Source organism: Haliaeetus leucocephalus, unplaced genomic scaffold (genome assembly GCF_000737465.1).
Source record: "Haliaeetus leucocephalus isolate CR32 unplaced genomic scaffold, Haliaeetus_leucocephalus-4.0 Scaffold702, whole genome shotgun sequence".
In the NCBI taxonomy this organism is placed as follows: Eukaryota; Metazoa; Chordata; class Aves; order Accipitriformes; family Accipitridae; genus Haliaeetus; species Haliaeetus leucocephalus.
The window spans coordinates 4,179,937-4,200,419 of record NW_010973138.1 but is presented as its reverse complement, the minus strand read 5'-3'; the positions used below and the strand labels follow the sequence as shown (position 1 = coordinate 4,200,419).

At 39.1% G+C, this 20,483-nt stretch overlaps 1 protein-coding gene across 1 annotated transcript in view; it reads right to left on the bottom strand.

Moving 5' to 3' along the window:
- The window catches only part of DSCR3 (Down syndrome critical region 3), a 23,442-nt gene that overhangs the window by 2,747 nt on the left and 212 nt on the right, over nt 1-20,483 (bottom strand). The window contains exons 2-6 of the mRNA XM_010580334.1: nt 12,926-13,069; nt 11,495-11,644; nt 8,089-8,169; nt 5,983-6,057; nt 242-392 (exon numbers count right to left, since the gene is read on the bottom strand). Of these exons, the coding sequence (XP_010578636.1) occupies nt 242-392; nt 5,983-6,057; nt 8,089-8,169; nt 11,495-11,644; nt 12,926-13,069 (601 nt within the window). The remainder of the gene's footprint in view (nt 1-241; nt 393-5,982; nt 6,058-8,088; nt 8,170-11,494; nt 11,645-12,925; nt 13,070-20,483) is intronic.

The following is a 20,483-nucleotide window of genomic DNA, read 5'->3' as shown; positions in this document are numbered from 1 at the left end:
GGGGTGTATGTGTGGGCAAAACATTTTACCCTTTGACCTGCAAGTTTTCACCTTAGCACTCTGAGTTAAAGATCATAGACATTATTTAAATTAATGTTTGGACTGTTCCACCTGAAGTGCAGACCAATTTTTTGCAAGTCTTTTTAACTGCATGGCTTTTGACAATCTTTCACATTTAAGCTGAAAGTGTGCAAGTACTAATTACTGCAGTCTACACGCATTCCGTTTACAGAGAACTTACCACAGGTTTCCACACGTACTAACTGCAGCTCAATACTTTTGACTGCAGCCTCCGCATTCTCCACTACCAGCTCCCCTGTTAGTGGCTGTGTAATGATACAGTTTGTAGAACTGAGATGACCTCTGATGAGAAATTTTGGAAGTGAAGCTCTCTGAAAAGGTTGGGGAGGAAAAAAAAAAGAAAAAAAAAAAAAAGACACAGCTATAAGAGCAGACTAAGAAAAAAATACCTTACAGAAAGACAGTTATCAAAGTATACAGGAAATCCCCAAAAGTTGCCAGGTTAAGAACTCAGAAGTTCAGAAGTGCCTCAAATAAATAATGTAACTCTTTTAAATATGCATCCTTATGCAGATGCATTAAGATATCTCTTGCTACCCTCCCCCCTGACATACATCCCACCTACTCATTCCATCCATGGGAGCACTTTTCCTGGGATGAACTGGCAAAACTTGGCTAATACAGTTAACCCAGAAGCTGGGAACCACATGGTGAAGGAGGCAGGCTGGCAGGAACTAACAGGATGGTCAAGTTAAATCAGCTGGTAGTGCTCTACAGAACTGCATTCTGGTCCCATTTTGTTATGGATTACAATATAGTCTATCATTTCAGTGAGTTTCCCACCTTCTTAAGTTTCTCTCTCATGGCCACTATTGGGAGGGAAGACAGGCATTTAAAAATCTTCATTTAATGCAAGATGTAGCATACTGCTTATGTACCAAGACACTGATTAAGAACAATTAATAAAGAGCTTAATTTGAATACAGGATCACACTTTTAAAATTTTCTTAACAGCAGGCATGTTTCCTACTTTTTAAGGAAGGAGCAGTAAGAATAGCTGATTAAGGATGACAGTCTGTAAATCAGTTTCCATAAAAGACCAAAGCGGGGGTTTTGCTCCCCCTGCCCTCTCCTTTTTCAGGCCAGCAGGCATCACAGATACTCTCTGCCAGCAGAAGAACTCATATGCCAGAAGCTCCAGTTACATTTCAAGTTCTGGCAGGAGGCATACTGAAACAGTCAAGTTTTCTACCCACATCTTCAGCTCATATCTTCACCATCCAACTTTCTTCAAACTCTTTAAGCAACCTGCTCTAACCTTCCCCTTCTTTTGCAAGCCTTATTCTTCCCTCCCTCCTTAATTTTTTGTTATTGACATCTTTGATGTTAGCCCCTACCTTCCAACCATCTGTTCATACTTGCTTGTGGCTTTGGATTTCCTTGCCCATGTAACTGATTTTTCCCTTCTTCCAAACCAACTCTCGTCACAAACTTTTGCTCCCAATCTGTTTGTTTTGCTTCTTAGTCCTGGCTGCCAGTAGCAATGGCAGAAAAGTTCTCCTCAGCTATTATTTAAACTGTTTCACTCAGATACCCAACACCTCTGCAGAATTTAGCTGTTCCACTCCAAACAAATCTTTGGGGGAAATAAAGAGAGAGGAATTTTCATATGTTTAGTAAACGTGACCTCACTTAGGCATTTTCTAGCTTAAATAACAGAAGTTACATCCCTAACAAAACCACCCTATGAAATACTGACTCCTAATAATGCATTAGTAAAATGTTTTTTTATTGTATGATCCCTTCCAGGTTCTTCTCATCACCACTATTAGTAAACACGAACTTCCATGCTTCGCAGAGACATCATATAGCTATCCCCAAAGTACAGTGGTCAGGAACCTAAGAGACAGAGATAAAAGGAACTTGTGGAACAAGAACTTGAGGCCATTTTCCTCAATCCTAGTCTACAAGACTTCTTTTTTTAAAGGTCTATTTCCCCTAGAACCTTACTACTCTTGTCAGTACTCTTCATATTTTAATCCTAGCTAGGTCTTCTCTCCTAGGACCTATAATTTACACTCTATTTCATAATCCTCCCCCCAAAATGAGAATCAAGAACATACAAGCACATCTATTGTGGTTTTTCATCTAACCTCTTTGTGCTTTGCTTGGCTACTGCAAACCTCCTAATCGGTTTTCTATGAGTCTACTAGAAATTATAGTTCAGTCACAATCTCCACACAAGCAGAGAATTAAAATTTTAATATTTTAAATATACCAGAGCAGTGACTTTTTCTACCTGTCCACCAGGTAGTCACTTCAGACCCATACATTCTTCTGAGACAGGGAGAGGAATAAAAAAAAAAATTAAAAGAATAAAAATAAAAAAGCCACTGCTTGTGCTACCATATACGTTCAATACCATTCTTTAGAGAGCTCCACAATTAAATACCAAGATCTGCTCGATCAGAGATGTCAGAAATTTTAGATCCTACTTTTGTGGATATGTACTTGAAATAGAGAAAGACACAAGGTCTGCTACTAAACTTAAGAAATAGCTTTTAATGGACAGGACTTTCTCAAGATGTACACCACTGAGTCTTTGCTGAGCCAATGAGTAGAGTATCAAGATACAGAAGAGAAAGAAGAAACAGAAAATAATTTATACGGAAACGTGGTTCATAAGAAGAGCAGACTGCTGAGAGCTTAGTATTTAGCAGTAGTCTCAAAAGTAATTTTACCACCAAGAATAGTTACTATATCCTCATTGTCATGGTTTAACCCCAGCCAGCAACTAAGCACCAAGCAGCCACTCGCTTACTCCTCCCCGCTCCCAGTGGGATGGGGGAGAGAATCAGGGGGGGAAAAGTAAGACTCATGGGTTGAGATAAGAACAATTTAATAACTAAAATAAAATAAAATAATAACAATAATAACTGTAATGAAAGGGAATATAACAAGAAGAGACAAATTAGACCCCAGAAAAGACAAGTGATGCACAATGCAATTGCTCACCACCCGCTGACCAATGCCCAAGCAGTGATCAGCCTCTCCCAGCCAACTCTCCCCAGTTCATATACTGGGCATGACGTCCTATGGTATGGAATATCCCCTTTGGATAGTTCAGGTCAGCTGTCCTGCCCATGCTCCCTCCCAGCTTCTTGTGCACCTGCTTGCTGGCAGACCATGGGAAACTGAAAAATCCTTAACTTCGGATAAGCGCTACTTAGCAACAATTAAAACATCAACGTGTTACCAACATTATTCTCACACTAAATCCAAAACACACTGTACCAGTTACTAGGAAGAAAATTAACTCTATCCCAGCTGAAACCAGGATACGTATATTTGGAAAAACATATGCTTTCAGTGTGCAGCAGTCTCCAGAGACACGAGAGGCTGCTGGACACAACCTGCTCATCCTCTAACTCAGCTGGATTTAGAATTCAGCCATGAGAGCTGGTTAGTTTTCTAGGATCACCTCCACGCTCAGGAATGGTCTGTTCCAACATGCAAGAAGTCAAGCAAAGGTAGGAAGAGACCTGCATGGATGAACAAGATGCTACTGATAAAATCATAAAAAGGAAGTATACAAAAGATGAAAGTAGGGTCAGGTGACCCAGGAGGAACATAACACTATCCGAGTGTGCAGGGATGGTTTTGGGAAAGCCAAAGCCCACCTGGAGTTAAATCAAGAGACATGAAAGGCAACAAATAGGGGCAATCTATGAGTCTACCAGCTGCAAAAGGAAAACGAGGGTGAATGTCAGCCTGCTACTGAATATCGCAGGGGACCTAGTGACAAAAGACATGAAAAAGACAGAGGTACTTAATGTCTTCTCTGCCTCAGACTTTACTGATAAGATTTGCCTTGAGGAATCCCAGGCCCCTCCAACCACAGGGAAAGTCTGGAGCAAGGAAGAGTTATCTTTGCTAGAGGAGGAGCAGGTTAGAGAACATTTAAACAGACTGGATGTACAGTCAAGTACTGGATGTATACTCAAGTCCGCGGGACCTAATGGGACACATCCACAAGTGCTGAGGAAGCTGACCCATGTCACCGTGAGGCCAATCTTGATTATCTTTGAAAGGCTGTCATGAACAAAGAAGGTTCCTGAGGAATGGAAGATAGTAAACATCACTCTTATCTTCAGTTAGGAAGATCTGAGTAACTACAGGCTCATCAGTCTTGCTTCAGTCCCTGGGAAAGCAGTGGAGCAAATAACCCTGGAAGCCATTTCCAAACACATAAAGGACAAGAAAGTAATTGGAAGAAGTCAGCATGGATTTATGAAAACAAAATCATGCTTAACCAACCTGATAGCTGCCTATGATGAAATGACTAGCTTGGTGGACAAGCGGAGAGCAGTGGATACTGTTTATGTTGGCTTCAGCACTGTTTTTGATACTGTTTTCCCTAACAACCTTACTGACAAACTGATGGAGCACAGACTAGATGTACAGATTAGATGCTGAGGTGGACTGAGAACAGCCTGAACTGCTGGACTCAAAGGTCTGTGATCAGTAGCACAAAGTCCAGCTGAAGGCCAGTCACTAGTGGTGTACACCGGTGACTGGGGTCAATACTGGAACCAGTATTATTTCACATCTTCAACGATGGCTTGGATGGTGGGACAGAGTGCATCCCCAGCAAGTCTGCAGATAATACAAAATTGGAAGGAGTGGTTGGTGAACCAGATAGTTGTGCTGCCCTTTCACAGGGACCTCAATAGGCTGGACAAATGGACCTACAGCATCCTGAGCTGCATTAGAAAATGTTGCCAACAGGTTGAGGGAGGCGATCCTTCCCATCTCTTCAACACTGGTGAGACAAAACTGGGGATAGTGTGTCCAATTCAGGACTTCCCAGTACAAGAAACACAGACTTGGAGCAAGTCCAGCCTTTGCTGAAGATGGTTAAGAGCACATGACTTACAAGAAGAGGCTGACACCTGGGATTGTTCACCCTGCAGAACAGAAGGCTCAGGGGGATCTTATCAATATGTATAAATACCTGATGGGAAGGAGTAAAGAAGATGGAGTCAGACTCCTCAGATACTAGTATCTAGTGAAAGGACAAGGGGCTATGGGAACAAATCAAAATAAAGGAAATTACTTTTAATTTATTTATTTATTAAGCCTGTGAGAGTGGTCAAACACTGTAACATTGCCAAGTGGTAGCAAGTCTCCATCCTTCGAAACGTTGAAAACTTGACTACACGTAGCCCTGAGCAACCTGCTCTAGATGACTCTGCTCTGAGCACAGGGACTGAACTTACCAATCTCCAGAAGTCCCTTCCAACCACAATGATTCACAGAATATGTGGAATAAGGTCAACAATAGCATGAACCAACCAAACAGCTGATTAAGGAGGTCTGCTTTGAGAAACAAGTGGAAGAGCAGGTCTAAATTCAGAAGTCTGGGACCAAGAACAATAGAAGACAAGTTGGGGATGCAGAAGGGAGACATAAAGCAGGAAAGTAGTCTTATTAACAAAAAGAACACAACAGGAAAACCTGGAAAAACAGAACACAGGTTTCGGTGGACAAACAGAAACCAGTGTTCAGAAAGCTAAATGGCCAAGACAGCTACTACTGTTCATACAGGCTTCCCAAAGCCACATGGGATGTAAAAAAAGGCATAACCAAGGATCAAAATACACATTTTTAAAGGATCTTGGCTACACATGGTACAGAATGTTTTCCCTTACCTCACTGCCATCTTTTACTCAGAAAAATAATAAAAAAGTTCAACCATTACTGAACAAAGTTCCACCTTACATTAGTCACCACTATCACAAGAGATCAGGCAGAATCACTTTATTGCTTACAAAAGCAAAAAAGGAGAAAAGGGGGAAAAAAAGGGTTGATTATCTGCAGGGCAGCATTTTATCATTCCTCTTGTTTTCATTCAATCACACAAACATTACATTTAAAATAAAGTAAGAAGAAAACCCTTACCTCTTTAACATTTTGCAAAGTTTCAGGAGTAATTGTGAAGTCTACTGGGCTTGGCATCAGCTTCCCTTTCTGTGACTACAAGTAATGAAAGAGTTAAACTGTAAACTATGATTTACAAAACACACACAGAGAATATTAAAAAAGACAACAAAGTCAAGCAACTGTTGCACATGTTAGTTTTCAGGACTGTCTTCATACTGAAAGTATGCATCTATGTAATAAAAACCCTGAGATTTCCTGCCTTTGTCATTAAATAACATTACGATACTGTCTAAATACAAGTCACAATACATCACAAATCTGAATTGTAGAAACAGAACTGTGTCAATGTTTGGTTACTTTGTGTTTGCCACTGCAGTAAACCACAAGATCTCCATTTGTCAGTTTTTGGCATAAGCTCTACCTACACTGAAAAAAAAAAAAAAAAGAAAAAAGAAAAAGAAAAAAAAAAAGGCAGCAAACAAAAACAAGCAAGCACCACAAGTAAGTGGCTGAATGGGCCCTGACACCTGCTAAGATGGCAACCTGTACTCTGCATCAGGAAGGCAAGCTTCACTTACCATTCACCAACCTCTCTCCATCCTTATCTCAGTGAGGTGCACTGCCTTTTCCCTACATATTTAGAGTAAGTGGCCAGCACAGCATCAATTATGAGAGACCCAATTCTATGTAACTCGGAGTTGGCAGAGCACACCACCACCAATGGGCTTAACTTGAACTCTTAGTTAGGATCTACCCTCACTACCTAAGAATTCAAAATAACTTCTGCTGCCCAACGGCAAGATGGAAGATGTGAGCAAAAGATTGACTGCATTTTCCCATAAGTGACAAATTCTGGCAAAGAATAAGGTTAAGGGAAATGGTACGTTGAGCACTGACAGTGAGAATTATATGTTCAGTAAACCCTCATTAATTCACCCTGACTGAGAGATTCATGATTTACTGACTTGTGATCTACGGAGTGCTGTAGTGGGAACAAGAAATAAAACCAGGAAACTGCGTAATATGTAATTTGTTCACTATTTTGACAAGTGTGGCTTACTTATAATGTAATAATGGACCAATAAAACATAGCATAATATATTTTAGAAAATAATGAAATTTTTACCAACAGGAGTTCTTTATACCACCTAGCTAAATCTTTAGAAAAGGTACTATAGAACTAAAATAACATATTTCCACCATTATTCATAAGTAAGACAAAAGAGTCTAATATTTTACTGTCCTGTTAGAGTTCAAAGGAATGATACAAACAGTATGTTCTAGCAAGTTATGGGTGGAAAAAGAGATACTTAATTAGGCCAGCACAGTCTGTACTGACATCAGATGCTCTGGACATCAGTACAAGTCAATATAAACTAAAAAACAATCTAAGAACTTCAAATAACAAGCAGCAAAGCATTTCTTGTAAGACAGTCAAATCTCATCCCACAATGATGTCTCCGCAGGAGAAAGGCTGTCTCCATGTTGCTAACCGCAGGATATGGATATTTGTTAACCTAGTTATCTTAGCATATTGCCAACCATGGACTTACTTAACAGCAAAGGTGATGAGCTGACAAGCTTCTTATTTCCAACTTGATGGAGGCCCAGTTTTGATACTTAGAGTCAGGGCTCTAAATCATAATTAGTCATCTGAAGAACAGAAATCAGGTGTTTTCTTTTCACCATGAACTCCCATTTCTAGGACAGGCATTGTGGGTGCCCAGAACCTTTGGCTAAGAAATGCTCAGATAATCTGAAACAAGTGTTTAGAAGAATGCCATATTTATCTAACCACACGATTGTTTTGGAACTGAAAGGATGAATAAGAGAGTAAACTCAGTGCAGTATAAAAACATCTTATAATCAAAATCCTCCTTTCATTTAAAGAAAATAGTACAAAGAGATATGTTATTCTAATCAGAAGCAACTGACACCCTAGGTCTTCTGAATATTTTTGTTTTGAGGCTAGCTTCCTTTACTCATACATATCCTGTGTGTTGCTATTACAAATTACATAGTTTTACTTGGTTTTCTAGCCTGACTGCCAAACTTCAGTTAAAGTGGGGAAAAAAAAAAAAAAAAAAAGTCTCAATTTGTATACTTAATACAAACCACACTTACCAGTGAGTGGACAATGAATTCACAAGTCTTAGTTAGGTCTTTTGCCAGCAGAGAACGTCGCATATCACACCGTAGGGTATACTGGCAAGAATAGGATGGCAGAGAAAAAGAAGAGAACCTTAGTTAAGATTTCCTTTCTCTCTCTCAACTTTTCATCTTTTTATTGCCTATGTGCAGAATGTTACTGTTATTAATATTTAAGGCATCATTTAGAACGGATTAGTAGGCAACATACATACCAGTGATGGGGAGAGGGGAAGGAGATAAGAGGTGTACAATGAATTTGGATGCTCCCAAATGAAACCTGATTTTTCTTTGTGTTTACAGCCCCAAAGTCATTTGCAAATGCTTTCCATATCTTCTGTGTTATGTAACGACCTATGAGATTGAGGGACTAATTCACTGACGGAGAATAGTATTCTTGTATGGCTTCAGCATCCAAATTTCATTCAGTTAAGAGTGATTATGGTATTGCTTTTCACCATACTTTGGATAAGTGATTATCAATAGGATATATTCACAGCCCCTCTAATTTTAAATTTGTTTTAAGACTGAATTTAATAGTAGTAACAGTTATACGCATATTTAATGGGGAACTGTCTTTAACCATATAGCTGAACTTAAAAGCAGCAGCATGCTGTAAAGTCAGGCAAAAAGGTTGATTTTGCTGTTCACCGTTCAAAAATTTGCTGCTATTTCCTGCCCTTTCTCCCCTAAAAATGGAGCAATAAACCAGTGACTGAAAAATAATATGACCTTGGTTATCAGAGTAATCATACACTTCAGCATCATAGCCTTTCAATGTCCTCACAAGACAGGGAATTTGTTGGGGTGGGGTTTTTTTGGTTTGTTTGTTTTTGTTTTAATTCCTTCTTTACCAATGAGGAATTGGCAAAAACAGGTGCACAGACTAGGGACTCAGCTTCGTAACTTCTAGTTCATGGTGTCTCTCTGCACATAACCTGAACGTGCATGGAAGAACAAGACTGGGGAGCATATCCCTTTCCCCATCACAGACTACGGTTTCCATTGAAGTTGATCACTGTTGAGCAAACCTTCTATCACTGCACCACACTTCGCTCAGACCAGGGAACACAGTGCAATGAGGCAACAGGACCACACAGGCCTTGCAATTTGGCCCACAGCCTCCCCATCAGTGTCTAATTAGAAAGTCTCTGCACGAGAACAGAGACTTGAATCTTGATACTGAACCCCCAGCTAACACACTAATACCTAGATCAAGAAAGAGAGGCTTGCTTTTAAACTGCACAAGACTTGGACAGAGGTCTAGGAAGTGTTTCTTAAACAGCACCTCAGCACTACATTTTCCTCTTCAGGAGAGCAGGACTCTCAAAGGTTGGCTGAAATCTAATGATTAACCTTTTCATTACATTTTATCCCCAGCTTCTAAAGAGAAGCTATGTAGATGAGAGGGAATGACAAAACAAAACAAATATTCACCATTAAAGTATACCTTAAAACAACTGATATTGATCATTGGCAAGTTATCTGGATTACGGAAAGCAACTCAACCAGTTTTGCACCATTTTTGACATACCTACCACAAACAACAGATGTTACATTAGGAAGAAAGCCAAGACTGAAAAAAGATATGGGAAGTACTTAAAATAACATCTGAATGTAGACAAAAAAGAAGGGAATTTTTCTTTTAGTTACTTCTCATAGGCTAGTAGGTGGGGGTTTTTTTGTGGGTTTTTGGTTTGTTTGTTAGGGTTTTTTTAAATCCCAGACTGTAAAATAAGACTTTCAGTTCAACTAAATAGCTAAGTTTTATACTTTGTCATCAAATCCAATACTCTCATCAGTGAGCCACAGGTAGGGGGTGGGGGAGAGCTTTTATAACCCAGTGATTCTTTATCAGCACTGGTCTGAAAATTTTCGCATTTAGTGGCTCCTTCAACGTCCTTTAAGAAAAAAACCAACCCAAACAAAAAAACACTCCTCAGTAAGAAAAAGCATTGTCTAACACAATATATTCAAGAGATGGCTGAAGAAGACTTTCCTTCAAAAAAACCCAAAACCCCAAACAAATGAACCCACCTATGCTAAAACAATTTTTAACCGAAAAAGGTCAAATTTCAAAATTGTGTTTCCACAATATTGTTACAAGCACGTAGTACATACAGATTTGGGCAGGAAACGTTACCACTCATCTCCACAGGAAAGCAAACAATTCATATTTTTGAAGATGCTATAAGCTCTCAACACTTTGGCTTGAGTCTCCATTATGAAATTACTCAGCCATATTTCTTTTGAATGAAAGGACACTGTGGTGCAGTCTTTTTTCATGAAGGGAATGGATGTAGTTGTCTACAACATAAGGAAGGATCAGATATATGTTACAGTAGAACTGACAAGGTATTTCAGGCAAGACATCTTGTTACTGTTCTGTTTATGCCATCATTCTTTAAAGATTTACTTCCATACTCCATATGGAAGGCCTGAAACAGCGATAGAAAGACCTCCTCTCGTTAAGAGGACACTTCTCACAAATCAGTGCAGGAAAACAGGCTCTGAACACTACATAGCTTTGTTCACACAAGGACTTATCCCCGTGTCTTCAAATGGATCTGGTAAGTCAGTACACTTAATTTTTAAATATTTAAGTATTATTAGCAGTAATTAGTTGTCTACTATGCTAACAAAGTCTCACTGGTACTAGGTTAACAGTACACACACTTGTATCTGGGCGTGTACTACTATATAGATTATCTACAAAACAGTAAGTGCAACTAGATGAAAACATCACCCTGTAAGATAACTGTGCAAGATTTAACAAGTGCGGCAAATACTTTTTATCCTTTCTCAACCCAAAGCCCCTCTTTCCAGTATGCTTTTAATTATCTCTTGTACATCCCATGTTGCATCTGATCAGTTTCATTACCATCAACTATTTCCAATGAAAAAAATCAAACTTGCTGGAAAAGAAAAGGGAACAGACATCACAACAATTTTTTAAAAGCAACATTATATTGATGGGATTCCGAGATCTCAGGATGGTTCCTTCGCCACATTTAAGAAGTGTTATCACCTGTGGAAAGTGTTGACTCCTAGAAACTGGAACTGAAAAAGGCAACTAGAAACTACCTACGAACTAGTACTGAAAAGGTTAACATGTACCATGATTTTTAAACTTAAGTCATATCTAGAAAATACAGTACAAACCAGAAGAATGCTATATTAATATAGGGAAGCTTAAAAGCTACTTACTTCAAAGGATCTCTAACTTTCTGCTCATTCTTCAAGTTGAGAAAAGAAAACATGTTGCACTATGAAAAGAAAACTTTATCATAAAACTTTATCCTCTGCTTCCATGGAATAAGAGATGCTTTAGAATAACAGATAACAAAATTTCAGATTTTCTTTACAGATATGACTGCCTTACCTGAATGTTAACAAAGACACCATGATATGTCTCATACAGAACTTTGTTCCCCTTCATATGCAATGGAAATTCAAATGGAATTTCTGTCTTGCCGCTGGGAAGTTTCCCTGGTTTTACCATTTCAATAGTGCTGTTAATAATTTGAATAGGCTGCAAAGATAAATATTAAGAGGTTTAGGTTGAAGCAGAGTGACAGCCCCATCATTTCAAGAACCAACACCATCCACTAAACTCTAACAGACTTCCTGAATTTCCAGAAACTCAGCTATTTCTTCATGACACACAGCTCTCCAGTCTTACAATGAAGAGAAATACTAAGAATGCTTTCCTCAAGAAAACAATTTGTGATCTATTTTATAGTTGTATCATACTAATGACCAAACATATTTAGAAAGCTAAACAGCAAAGCCTCAAGTGCTTTGGAAAGCAGAGTTCCATTTTCTAAACTATAACCCTTAAAAGTAGCAGCAGGAATCAACAAGTGTGTGTCCTAGTTGAGCAGTTAGCCATTCTCTCCTACCTTCCTCCTAGCCCTTTCCCACCCTAAAGATCTATATTTAGGGCTAGTCTCTCACTGGAACAATGGTTAACTATGATTCGACTGGGGAAGCCTGCCTGAAGATTACACTTCTTTTCTCTCTGGAGTTTTACTATCATTTTCCCTCTACTAGACAGGAATAAGAAAATCTATTGCTTCTACTTGTTTTTTTCTGTTTTTCAATCATTCATGGGCAGATTATTCATACTGTAAACAAATTAACTATGATATAATTGAAGACCTTAAAAGGCCCTGCACCGAGGCTATCCTAACTTAAGCAAACTGTTTTGCAAATGTAGCTATACTGCCTCTAGATAGAGCCAGCCTTGCTTCAATCAGTACAGCCACATTTGTATGGAGCCTGAGATAACTTGCCCTGCTAGATTCCAAACCGCACACTTCCAAACCTGGAGAGCAGTACACAGGCCTTCCAGGAGCTCCGCAGTCAAACAGTCTCTGTACAGCCTCAAACTCCACAGAAAATCTGTGCAGGTCCTGTACCATGCCTAGCAACACACAACCTCAATGGTCTTCGCAGAAACTATTGTGATAGTAACTGATCTGGCACAAAAGTCCAATTAAACCCAGTCACTTACAAAAAAAAACCCAAAACCCCACCTTATTATTTTTCTTTAAATCATGGTCCTTCAATGCATTGTCCAATAATCATACTATTTATGTTACTGTATTTCAGCCCTAAAGAAAACTCTCCAATCAGCGCAAGATCCTCCCCCAAAATGTCATCATAAATCACTAGATAATGCTGAGCATTTCTCTGCTTTCTATCATTTACATACCATGAAGTGCTACAACTACCTGAAAGCCATTAAGGAAAGAGTTGAGAAAAGAGACAGAGGTTTTGTGCTAAAAATATTCGTGTGCGCAGGTCTTACCTTGACAGAGTTATAGAAAGCTTCGAACACACCCACACTTTTGGCACTAAGCTGCAGATTTACTGACCCTTCCATTGTTAACGAAATACCCTGGTGCTGGACTGTGTCCTTACTTGTTATGACCACGACTCCAGAAAGAACTTCCTAATAGGAAAAAAGACAACATGAAAACATTTGTTTAAATAAATTTCTTCTACAGCTGTTACTCAGACAGCATGCTGATTTTCAAACTCAAGAAAACTGTTCCCAAAGAACAGTCTAACCTTGTCAGAAAAGACAAATACTGATAATGAAAGCAATGTGAGGAAGAGACCTTTGTACTTCTAGTTTGTTTTCTTTAAAAATATTCTCCTCCTCCTTGCAGAAGTACTAATCTGAGCTTCAATCTCCTTCCAAAGTTTCAAGATCTTCCCCTCCAGGAAGATGAAAAATATCCTCACAAACAACTAACAGGTCACTTGGTATCAGACAAGTTCCATTTCACATGTTAGAATGAAATCCCAGGAGGAATTTTTCTATGAAGAGTGAGACAGTCAGCCATGGGAGATGGAAGAGAAGGCACAACTGTAAAAGCGATGGCCAAGCTGAGGATAAGACTCACCTCAAGAGTGGAGTGGAATATATTTTAAATAAATAAACAGTTGTTCTGCTACACAAGCAAATTCCATGCTACCTGGGAAATAGTGTATATGAATCAAAGGCACAAGTTGTATGACTCAAGAGATGCATCACTTACCCCATTAAGAATGTTTTGTCTACAAAACTGTATTTGCACAAGAACACTGCATCTTGGAAGTACCAACTTAGAAATTCTAACACTGAAAAAAGATTAGCTGCAGGAGAGCAATACACAGTTCATTTTACATACCCCATAGTTTATCCTTCCCCTCTCCTACAACAGAGAATCCACTCCAATCCAGAGCTCCACGTCAAACATTCATATACATCTGGAAATAGCAGCAAGTGATTTGAGAACGTGAATAAAGTTTCTTGGGGCTAACCTTCTCTTCTGCTCGATGGTAATGCTCTTTGCACCTTCACCAGGCTTGCAAACTAGACACCAAACTACAGATCACTCCAACCAAAGGATTAATTCAGACTGCCCACTCTACACTCAGCCAGTTAAAACCAGTCTAGTTATGTACATCTCTGACAGACGCTATTTGAATTTTGCCAGCCTTTTGTCTTTACTAGTGGTACAGGATGACAATATAGAAAATGGGTCAGGCAGTTTAAAGCAGAACAGGACAGCAGTAGAACATCAAGCATCACAACGAAGGCTGACACACTGCAAGTCTGAAAAGAGGACCTGCAGCAATTGGGAAATGCCAGGAACAGGAGGCACAAGCACAAAAGGACAGTGAAGAAAAGCTGACCTAAATACTGTACTGCTTTGCTAACAGGCTTTAATTAGTACAAGCAATTAGGTTATTGCTTTGAAAAATGAGTACAGCTGAACTATAAGAAGCAAGGACAATCCTGAACATACAAACTGCTTTAATAAATGAGAACAGTCTCCCACCACACAGCAACAACTTATTCCAGAGCTATTGCCTACATACTTTCACGCGATAAGGGTGTATGTATTTGGGGCAGAAAGGAGAAGAATTACTTGAAGTTAAATATTAATTTTTCTTATAACATTCAATGTCTCTTAAGAAATGAAAAAACACCTCAAAACCACTTTCTAACAAAAACTTTTAAAGGTCACTAGTGTGGGGGAAGGGAAGTATCATGAAAAAGATGCTGTAATATTTTCTTAAACTGTTTATATGCAATCAGATTATATTTCTGTTTGATGTGTGGCAGGAAGTCAGCTATGTCTCTTCTGGAGAAGAGCTACTTTGTCCTTTTTTGTGTAAAACGAGGGTCCCCTCTAAAAAGAAAGGTGTCAGTATACTTGTCCTTCTAAAAAGTAAATCAAAGAACATATGCATACCAAGATGTTCTAATCCTTACAGTTAGCACACAATTTATGAGAAAACTTTACTTTTGCAAAACATTTGCAAACATGTACCATTTGTTAAAGTTACGTGGCATCACTTCATACTAAACTAGTATTGTTTTCAGTCCATATCAAAACGGGTTCATTTACCTTTAACACCACAAAACTAAAGGCGTAGAGAAAGTCACCACTGGAATTAATCTCCACGAACTACAGTAGTAGTACACAGTACTACGTAGTAACTTACAATTAGTTGCTCTTACTCACTTTTTACCTTCTCCCTTTCTAAGAGCTCCTCTTGGCAAGGCAGAACTAAGCTAATAGAGTTCTACAGAGAATTATTAATCTAAACAGAGTATCCATGCACAGGAAGGCCAGTGTATTATGTGAAACAGACGGAGAAGCAAGGTACATATGTTAAACTGCAAACAAAATATTCTTGTGAGAAGACTGTCCCAGGTTAATGATCCCAAACAAGCCTTTTAGCTTTCTGTTGTCAGTTCCTTACCATTCAGATACACACATGAAACTGCCAGGAAGACTGACACTTTCAAAGTTTCAGTCACTTTCAAGATCACAACTAAGATGAACTCCTACTTCATCTGATCCAGCAGCACAATCCCTCGTTTCTCTAGCTGTGGAGCAGAGTTACGCAAGTCTGGCTGAGGAGAATTTGGAATGATCTTCAATCAATAACATGAAATGGTACATAACACACATCACAGAACCTCTTCTTGAGAGTCCTAAGTCACATCTAGACTTCTGACTGAAATAGACAGCTATTCAGTATCTATAAACTTTATGTAAAGACTGGAAGGATCAAAGTACCCAATATACCATCCCATAAATTGTTGGAAAAAATTACTTTTAGTGTTAAAATATATACTAATTCCAACCTGACCGTTTACACTGTCAGGTTTGTTTCCTACATTCAGGAGCCAGAAAAATAATTTTACCTAGATATTATGTATTTTCAGATTGTATCTAATCACTTGACAGCATCCCAGATAAGAAAAATTAGCCTTTTTTTTTTTTCCCCCAAATGCAAGGTAGCTTTGAAAAAATAACAAACAAACCTCAAAGCAGGTTTTCAAGACCACTTGAAATCTGTCATCACACTTTGAGGTGTTAACAACAGCAAAGGACATCATACCTAATGCCATACGGAAATGCGCAACATTTCTCTAGTTCCATTTGATATCTACTCTACATCTATGGATTAAGCTTTTCCTTATTTTAGTAGAACGGAAGTCCATGGTCAGTTGGTTACCAACAAGACGCCTTAGGTTCCTTTTAGATTCCACTTTCCACATTACAGACATTCACTTTCAGGACAAAGGGCAAACATTTGGCAATTTAAAAATTCACATTAAGTTCACGTAAGTCACATTTAGTAAATATTCCTGATCATTTTCTTCAACATCTATTCCTCTATGCAAGCCACCTGCAAATCTTAACTAAGTATTCTGATTATTTAGAAAGAAACTGACCACATGCAATAGAAAAAGTCTGCTAGACCCAACTAACCAGTCATTAGATGCTTTAAAACCTCATGCTCAGATTTACTAATGAGTTTGCTTTTTTAGAAAAAGGCCTCCTTATGGGGAAATTCTGACTTACGTATATTTTGGACTCCCTTGTCATTAAAAGTCTTGGCCAATGTTAACTATGGCACCTTTCTTTGTATAATGCATTTTTCAGGCCTTTCAGCCTAGAATTCTTTTAATTATCAATCTCAGGCTAACTGTCACAGTTACTCCAGTCATCCTGTTTAGGTTTTCTAAATAAAACACATCATTAGTTGTGCCTGTCCCTTCATTCTTCTAGCATTCCAGAGTTTATTAAATGAGCCTCAATGGCTCAAGAATTCTTCATCCAATTAAAGAAAAGAAAAAAGAAAAAAAAAAAGTCTCCCAAACACAGATCTTCTGTTCCTAGGAACTTAAACACAATTTTGCTGCAATAAGCCTTATTTTGCTATTATAGGACATGCTATTAGGATCCATTTTATTGCCTTTTTGTTCTTAAATCCCCTATTAATTTTATTTTTTTTAGCAGTGCTACTACTCTCTTGGTCCAAGAAGTGGCCAACTTGTTTTTTTACAAACAACTTAAAGTAATCTTTTTAAACCAGCTTTTCTCAAATTGAAGTCTGGACAAAATAAAGGTCTTTGTTTGCTTAGTTCCTCCAGTTTCTGATGATTATAACTAATGAATACAGAAATTGCTTACTGTTTATCACAGCATGTTATTTTAACCAACTTCCTTTTTAAAAGCAGGAACACAGTATCAGGCTTGCATGATGCATGACTATTTTACAAATTTTGTGTCTAATTTCTCCCAATTAAAAAAGAACAGTCAATGCAGAAGCAAAGAACAACTAAAAAGAACAAAACAGCTGCCTACTCAACTACCTAGAACTAAAGAAAGTTTTAGGAAGTGAAGTAACTTCCACTTGCCATAGGAGATTGCTTCGCAACAATGAAAAAATGCTTGAATTGAGCTGGATTTAGTATAACCAAGGTCACCGTACCAGAATGAGAAGTAGTCTGACCCAACCCAAAACAACAGGGAACAGTATTTGAAGGTTCTGTTATATGATATTTCAGCACCAAAGAGAAATTTTAAAGATCTTGGCCTGATGGGGAAAGCCTATAATGAAACATATATATCACTCTGACCTTACAAAAAGCAAAAAAGTTTTTCAGCCTTAATTTTCCTGGTCAGCTATTTACTTTAGACACACCCTTATCTTTTCCACTCACCAGCCTTCTCATATGTACTTTCAACAATATCTTCCCCTAACGACTCAAATTCAGTTCTTCAATAAAATTAAAGGTAAGTTTGTTAGCTTTCAGAGTTCTTCCCTAGAAGTTTTTAATATAAACTCCTGCACCTTCAGGGCTTTATTTAGTATGGAATTTACCATTAAGAGATTCTCAGAACAGTTACTTATTAAATATTGGCGTCTCCTTTATTTGTTTCCCCTCATCCCTTCCCTCTTGGGGGGAATGTGATGCACAGCAAACACACTCAACAGTTGTAAAGATTCTGGCTGACATACATGCAACAGATCGAGGGATGCCGATTGCTAAAAATCCCTGAATATTGCACCCAGACTTTGCACTCTCAAGAGGTACAAAACCAGAGCTTGAATGGAAGAATCAGCAGCCATTGCCATTACCAGTTCTTTGGTCTATTGTCACCTAAAATCACAGGCTGAGATCTTTTAAGACTCTTCTTCAGCCACCCCACTTTATTTCGTTCATCCAATTATGTCTAATCTCTCTTCTGTAGGCCATCCAGCACAAGACCATTCTGATACTGATTGTTAAATATTGTCTGTTCTACTCTACTTGAGAAGACATTCATAAGAAAAACAAAAAAGGATGACCATGATGGAACAGATAGATTCTAAAATTATTCTTAGTTACTTTTCTTGAGTGTCGCATCAACCAAATATTATCCATTTCCCTGATCTGGCTTACTGCATAGCCAATCCTGTCAGCACAAGAAAGGTGGCAGAAATTAAATGGCTAGGGAGGCGAGTGGCATTGTGGAGTTAACGCTGGATTAATCATGGTCTTGGGCAAATTATCACTTCGAAAGCTCAGTAACGTTTTAGTAATTTTTTGTGCTATTATAATGTAATAGGCATAACAACAAGACTATTATGCCAGTGCATAATTTAGACATCACCTTCTTCCATATGCAAAGGCAGCTTTAAATAGTTCAGAAAGCAAAAGATCGAATCTAGCCACAGTATCCCTATTGCCTTCAAATGGATAGCTAGACATATATACTGGGCTGAACTAGTGTCTTTACTAAAGGAATCCCTTCATTTTCAAGTAGCATTGATGCAAGCATATTTTGGGATGAAAGTTGCCATAGATCAAAGGTATTATTAGCATGGCTAACGTCACCAAAGTATACAACAATCAGTAAACTTCTAAAAAAAACCCCACAAACCTGCATATATTCCATGCCTAATTAAAGAGAGATTTGTAATTCTTTTCTGTGCCTATGAAATTTCTATTAAAAATTCATGTTGAACTTCTAGTATACAGCTCTTTCATCACTGTGTTTTCACATCACTCAGACCTCCAAATTTCAGGCCTAGTTAATGAACTAAAATTATAAACCTTTCCACACGGAGTTAAAGTGGAAGCAAACAAACAATACTGACAGATTTATGAACCATAAATATCTTATTTAATTTCAGCTTAAAGACAGAAGAAATATCCCTTTCATGTATTAAAAAAAATAAAAATCCCATTCAGAGTGATATAAAGCAAGCCAAGTGAAGAAACAGAAAACGGGCACAACATTATGATGCTGAAATAAATAACTTGGATCCTTCTAATGACGTGCATTAACAAAACAATGTGAAAGCAAGATACAGAAAGTAGTCTTTACCACTACAACACCATTCCTAAAGGGATGTGTTGTTCACAAACTGATAATTTAGCTTTGTGATAGTTATTCTCTAGATGATTTGACAATTGCAGAACAGATGCTGTACACCCTTCCATTCAAATCCATTTAAAGCAGTTTTCCAGCATTAAAAACATTCAATAAATTGATACATGCTTTATACACTGTAACAGCCAAACTATGGGAAAGCTGTGTGTGAAAAGGATTTTTAGATTTTTATAATGCAAGTGTGTAGCTGGATAGCAAAAGAAAAAAAAAAGACCTGAAAAGTTCTGCTTAAACAATACAATATTTCTAGACAAAGTGATGAAACTAAATCTCGAAAACATGAGCCAGGTGATTTTTACTTTTTTTTTCCTAACTGCGCTTGAAGTCTTCAACAATGGAAAAAGTCACAGCATTTTTTTCAAGTAGCTGCAAAACCTGAAGGATGCACAATCACTCTATCACTATCAACAACGACGTCAGTGAAAAAAAGTTAAGAAATCAGAGTCCTGCCCAGTGAAAAAAACCCTTTAGATCTGCTCCTGCCCAAGGAAATCTCCTGGTGGGTACAAACGACATCTTAAGACACTTTCAGGTTTCTCGCAGAGCGTAGAAACGGGACAAGACTCTCCAAGAGCAAGTGGCCGCACCCGCATACGGTATGACAGCATCAGTCCTGCTGTAACACACGAGCGTGCACAGCTGAAGCGACACTACCCCACAGGTGAACTCCACGCTGTCGTGTCTCAGGGGGCCTCGTTCCTTCTTCCTTCCTCCCCCCCCCGAAGCCCTGCCGCCCTCCCCAGAGGCAGGTCAGCGGTACTCCCGCTGGCTGGGGGAAAGGGAAGGACAAGAAGCGGGCCTGAATCCCAGGGGCTTCGGCAGAGGAGACCAGCGGGAACCCGCGGCGTCCTCGGCAGGGGGGAGGGAGAGGTGGTGGAGAGGGAAAGCCCTGAGCAGGGGCAGAGAGCTGCCCCCCTGCGCGACGGGCAGCGGCAGCCCGCCAGCCCCGCCGCCGCAGCCCCACCACCGCGGCCAGGAGCGGCGCGAAGCGGGGCGCCGTCACGCCAGCGGGGGAGGCGGCAGAGGGCCAATTCCTCCGCCTTCCGAGGAAGCGCCCCGCCGCCTCACGGCAGGCCGGCGCGCTCCCGGCACCGCCGTGCGAGTCCCAGCGGAAAGCCAGAGGCCAGGACG